A 5,000-nucleotide genomic window follows, 5' to 3' on the forward strand; every position below is an offset into this window, starting at 1 on the left:
AAGCATGTTGCTAAAATGAATTAACAGGTTTTTTAACACATTGCTAACATGAGTTAACATGTTTTAACACCTTGTCAACATGAATTAGCATGTTGCTAACATGTTTAGCACACTGTTAGCATTATTTAACATGTTGCTAATATTTGTTAGCATGAATTAGTTCATTAAAAATCTGTGTTGGCGAAAATATGAAACGGTGTCAGTCGCCAGTTGGCCAGTAACATTTTTAAGAATTCTAACAATGCATAATTGTGAGAACATGTATGTGAACAAACACGACTGACGCTCGGGACAGTTGATGAGCCAGCGCTGTATCGTCACAAAAGTGTAAGCCTTGACAATTTAAATATTAAAGCTCAAGAAGACGCAAAAGGGAACTCAGTTCGTTACTCGCAGAATTGAGTTCAGAGAAATCCGAAATCCGCGTCTCAGACAACACGCAAATACTGAATCGAGCTCTATTTCATGTCTTCTTGCGCTTGAACAGACATATTCAAACAAAATTGTCAAAATGCCTGTCTTGGCAAGTCTCCTTATAAACATAGTCAGTTGTGTCTTACCTGAACTTAAACAGTTGAGAAATAAAACCCACGTGTATCAGTGTATTGGATCTGTGCATTAGCTCTTAAAGTGACAGCAGCCTAATAAACCTGCTGACGTCTGTGTTTTAATGCTAATCAAACAACAAAAGACAGAGAAAAATCACTCACTGCTCTTGACTGAATAACTTTTGTAACTTTAATAAGGATTAATCTATGTTTCATGGCTGGTAAAAAAAATATGTATGGCCAGTAAATCTTCTCCAGTCACCGGCCAATGGCTGTGTGTCAAAAAGTTAGTTTTAGTCTCTCTCTCTCTCTCTCTCTCTCTCTCTATATATATATATATATAAAGCAAATATATATTAAATCTAATTACTTAAATGTGCCAATTAATTAATCGCTCATCAAATTTGGCTGAGAAATGATCCGCAAAAGGTAATTTAGAGAGTGAACCGGTTTCATGAGTCTGACTAACAGAGCGCACCTGTCTGTCCTCCAGTATAAGCAGGTGGAACAGTACATGTCTTTCCATAAGCTCCCATCAGATGTCAGGCAGAAAATCCACGAGTATTATGAACATCGATACCAAGGCAAGATGTTTGATGAGGACAACATTCTGGGAGAGCTGAGCGACCCCTTAAAGGAGGTTTGTCTTCACTAAACTCATGCCTGCCTAAAGTCTACTTTTCAGTTTCAGCTGTTTTTGTTTTTTTATTTTATACGTGTGCAATATGATTCCACAGTGTGTAGAAATAAGGCAGTGCTGAATAAATAAAGTGTAATAAACACCTGTAGCAAATATAGAGTCACGGTACATGTACATTTTAAAATACTTTCAAGATGCAGTTGTGCAGAACTGATTTAGTTTATATTCAAACACCAGCGTTATTGTGCTAGTAACTCCTGGGATGTACATGTGAGTTTTTGTTGTTGCATTTTACAAGCTTTAACCATCTAAATAATGTGTACTTGTGCACTGTGACCTTAACAGGAAATTGTTAGCTTCAACTGCCGTAGCTTGGTGGCTAACATGCCTCTCTTCGCTAACGCTGACCCAAACTTCGTGACAGCAGTGCTCACAAAGCTAAAGTTTGAGGTCTTCCAGCCCAACGACTTCATCATTCGGGAGGGAACCGTTGGCCGTAAAATGTATTTCATCCAGCATGGACGGGTCAGCGTACTTACTCGTGGAAACAGGGAGACCAAGCTCAGTGATGGGTCATACTTTGGAGGTGAGTTTACAGCTGGTTGGTTGATGTCAGATGTTTGTAATGAGCTTTCCCAACTAACAAAAATATGTTCTAAGAACGTTTTTCTAATGTTCCCATTACATGTTCTCTGAACGTTTAATACGTCCAGTTTTTTAAATGTTTAAAAAAAAGTTTTATCTTGGTTGTGTGTACGTTAAAGGGATACTTCACCTCTGGAAAGATGAATGTGTATTTAAAATAGGTCATTTATGTAGAAGAAATGTGAAATTATTTTTGAATTTTGAGCTTCCTAGACTGAGAAAAGCCAGAAAATTTATTTTTGGCTTATGTGGATGAAAGACAACAACTCCCAGAATGCACTTGCTTCGCTGCCCTAGGAGGCCACTCTCAAGCCACACCTACCGGTAAGAGAGCACAGTTGAAAACAACAAGGCTAGGCTACTAGTGAGACTCCGTGACAAGTTTGCCTGGCTGGGATTTCGAGATCGCCCAAAATGTCCGGGATTCGGCTTTTGCGTTCTACAGTCGCCATTCATTATGTTTACTGTGGCGAGCAGGACGAGGCTAAGGGGCGCGGGAGAACGGCGCGAGGCCGGTGGCGTGATTACTGAGACGCACAGGTCTCGTATCTCTCACGGAGGAGCTGGAATTTTCTTAGCAATGTTAAAACGCTAATCAACCGATCACTTGTTTAGCGTTCATGTAAACACTACATTCAGATTCACCAATCGAAATGAATTCAGTTAGATTGAAACTGCAGCCGCCTCCTGTTCCTCCATAGCCCTCAGCTGCTCGTCGCTATATTGTGGCTCATAAAGGTAGCCACGAACATCCGTTTCTACCATAACTTCTTCAAAATCCCAATCCTCCATATTGCATCCGTCTGCGTATTCAGTACCTTCGTCCATGTTTTCTGCAGGTTTCTGCCGGTGAAATCAAACGCACTGGCACTGATCTGTGATAGGTCTGTTAGTGCATTAGGTCCAACCCCCTATGGGCGGGTTTGAAAGGGTGGGAACTAGTGCTTGTAGTCTCAACAGAAATCCCCCCCTCTTACACTTCCTCCGACAATGACGCAAAATGACACACTGTTACCATTACTGGAAGAACCTTGATAGAACATTAGCTAAAGTTCTGAGAACAGTCCCTGTTAGTTCCCGGTTAGTGTTAAGCAGTTCCAGGTCTTAAATGTTTATTGGATTGATCTGGGGTACGTTTCCCAAAAGCATTTTTAGCCAACAGTGGTTGCAAGATCTGTTGAATCATGTTGCTAACGGAACTTGCGACCATATTTGGCTTCAGGAAACCCTGGTTAAGTGGTTTAGTTGTCCTATAGATCCCGTTCTAACCTCCCTGTGGTCTTTCTCCATCACTCAGAGATCTGTCTGTTGACACGTGGCAGGAGGACAGCTAGTGTTCGAGCAGATACGTACTGTCGACTTTACTCCCTCAGTGTGGGCAGTTTCAACGAGGTTCTGGAAGAGCATCCCATGATGAGACGGGCCTTCGAGACGGTGGCAGCAGACAGACTTGATCGCATCGGTAAAAACTTCCTGCTGCTTTTGCCCCTTTATAAACCTGAAACTCATCTCTGCAACAAATAAATAAATCGTGTCTTTGCTTTCACTATTTCTTAAATCCCTCCCTGTTATAGTCTCTAGTGCTCTAGACCATTTTTTTACTTTTCGTGTTGTTGCCCCTTAACAGTGTTTTACAACCATGTTAATAACCATATTCAATTATTTTCTTTCTGTCCTGACCCTATGCTGAATTCCTTTTTCTCACAGGTAAGAAGAACTCCATTTTGTTGCGCAAGACCTCACAGGGAGGATCTGTTGCGGGCAGCAGTTTGGGACGGGGCGGAGGGAGCCGTGGTGGAGGAGCAGGAGGCGCCGGTCTGGGATCTTGTGATAGTGTTCTGGTCCAGCAGATTGTGAAGCACGACAGCATGCCCACCATGCAGGACATCACGGCTGCGAGCAACCGAAGCAGCACCGGAGGCACAGTCTCACCCCGACCTCATCCCCTGATCTGGGCACCGCTGGTCCACGCTCCCCTCCAGACGGCTGCTGCCACCACCAACGTGGCCATTGCCTTGATGCATCAGCAACAGCAGCAGCAACAGTTGCAACAACAGCTTCAACAACAACATGCCCTCGGAGCTGCCATCTTTCTTCCCATCTCGCCATCGCCCTCATCATGCCCTCTTTCCCCTCCCCGTCCACCCATTCTACTCCCTCGGCAGTCGCTGAGCTCCCTCATCGGTGTGATGGGGACACTGCCCCCGCGTGGAGTCCCGTCCTCTATAACACCGTCACCCTCGCCCTCCACTATGGGACCGACCGCTGTGGCCGTGGCTCCTTCAGCAGGTGGAGTTGGAAAAACTCCCACACCTGCGTCGTCAGTGTCCACTCCCCTACAGGCTAGCAGAACTCTTCATTACAGCCTCCGCCTCCACACAGAGCCCACAACGTCACCTGTCCATAAAGTCCCGCCTCCCTCAGTGGTTGCAGCGCCGTCCATCGAAGGACGTAACGCCGGATCCGGGCCACAGGGGGCTAAAGAGGCTTTACTACGCCATGTTGGAGGGGGGAGCACCCAAGGGCTCCCAATGATTGGTCGGCTCACCCAAGAGGCAAGACTGCTCTCCGCCTCCCAGCCGACTCTTCCCCACCGCAGCTGGGTGGGCGTTCAGCCTCTCCCACCTCTCCATCGTAAAGCATCCGGAGGAAACTTACTGCCGGCACCCTTCCTTTTATCATCAGGACTCGCTAGAGGAGGAAGCGCAGGTGTTTTGAGCTCAAATGCGCCACAGCTTGGTGCCACACAGATGCCTGCACACACACCCCTACTCTTGCCCTCTCAGCTGACACACACACCTCCACTCACACCAGGATCTGCTCCGCCACCCCTCGCCCCCTTCTCGTCCTCCCCAAAGCAAATCCCTCTTTGCTCCACCAACCCTCCTTTATCTCTCATGGCCGCATATTCAGGTCTAGGTGTTCCCCAATCCCAGCGAGTCAAACCCGGCACTGCAATACCGACTTCTCCTTCAACCTCTCCTCCTCCTTGCCTACGCCCTGCTTCTCCCTCTCTATCCATCTCCACTTCTCCAACTTCATCTTCCAGCACCTCTTTGGCTCAGAATTCCCGTGTCAAACCCTCTCCACCACCGTTATCCTGCACAACCAACTCAACACCCACCGTCACTCCTTCTCAAACCCCCACCCCAACTCAAACCCCGACC

General features: G+C 46.3%; 1 protein-coding gene across 1 annotated transcript in view; it reads left to right on the plus strand.

Moving 5' to 3' along the window:
* The window catches only part of LOC309491685 (uncharacterized protein), a 16,494-nt gene that overhangs the window by 8,533 nt on the left and 2,961 nt on the right, over positions 1-5,000 (plus strand). Inside the window, exons 4-7 of the mRNA XM_082190728.1 lie at positions 1,042-1,188; positions 1,534-1,774; positions 3,131-3,295; positions 3,541-5,000. The exon at positions 3,541-5,000 is cut by the window's right edge and continues 2,961 nt beyond it. Of these exons, the coding sequence (XP_082046854.1) occupies positions 1,042-1,188; positions 1,534-1,774; positions 3,131-3,295; positions 3,541-5,000 (2,013 nt within the window). The remainder of the gene's footprint in view (positions 1-1,041; positions 1,189-1,533; positions 1,775-3,130; positions 3,296-3,540) is intronic.

This window comes from Leuciscus leuciscus (genome assembly GCF_965113295.1).
Source record: "Leuciscus leuciscus genome assembly, contig: HAP1_SCAFFOLD_434, whole genome shotgun sequence".
In the NCBI taxonomy this organism is placed as follows: domain Eukaryota; kingdom Metazoa; phylum Chordata; class Actinopteri; order Cypriniformes; family Leuciscidae; genus Leuciscus; species Leuciscus leuciscus.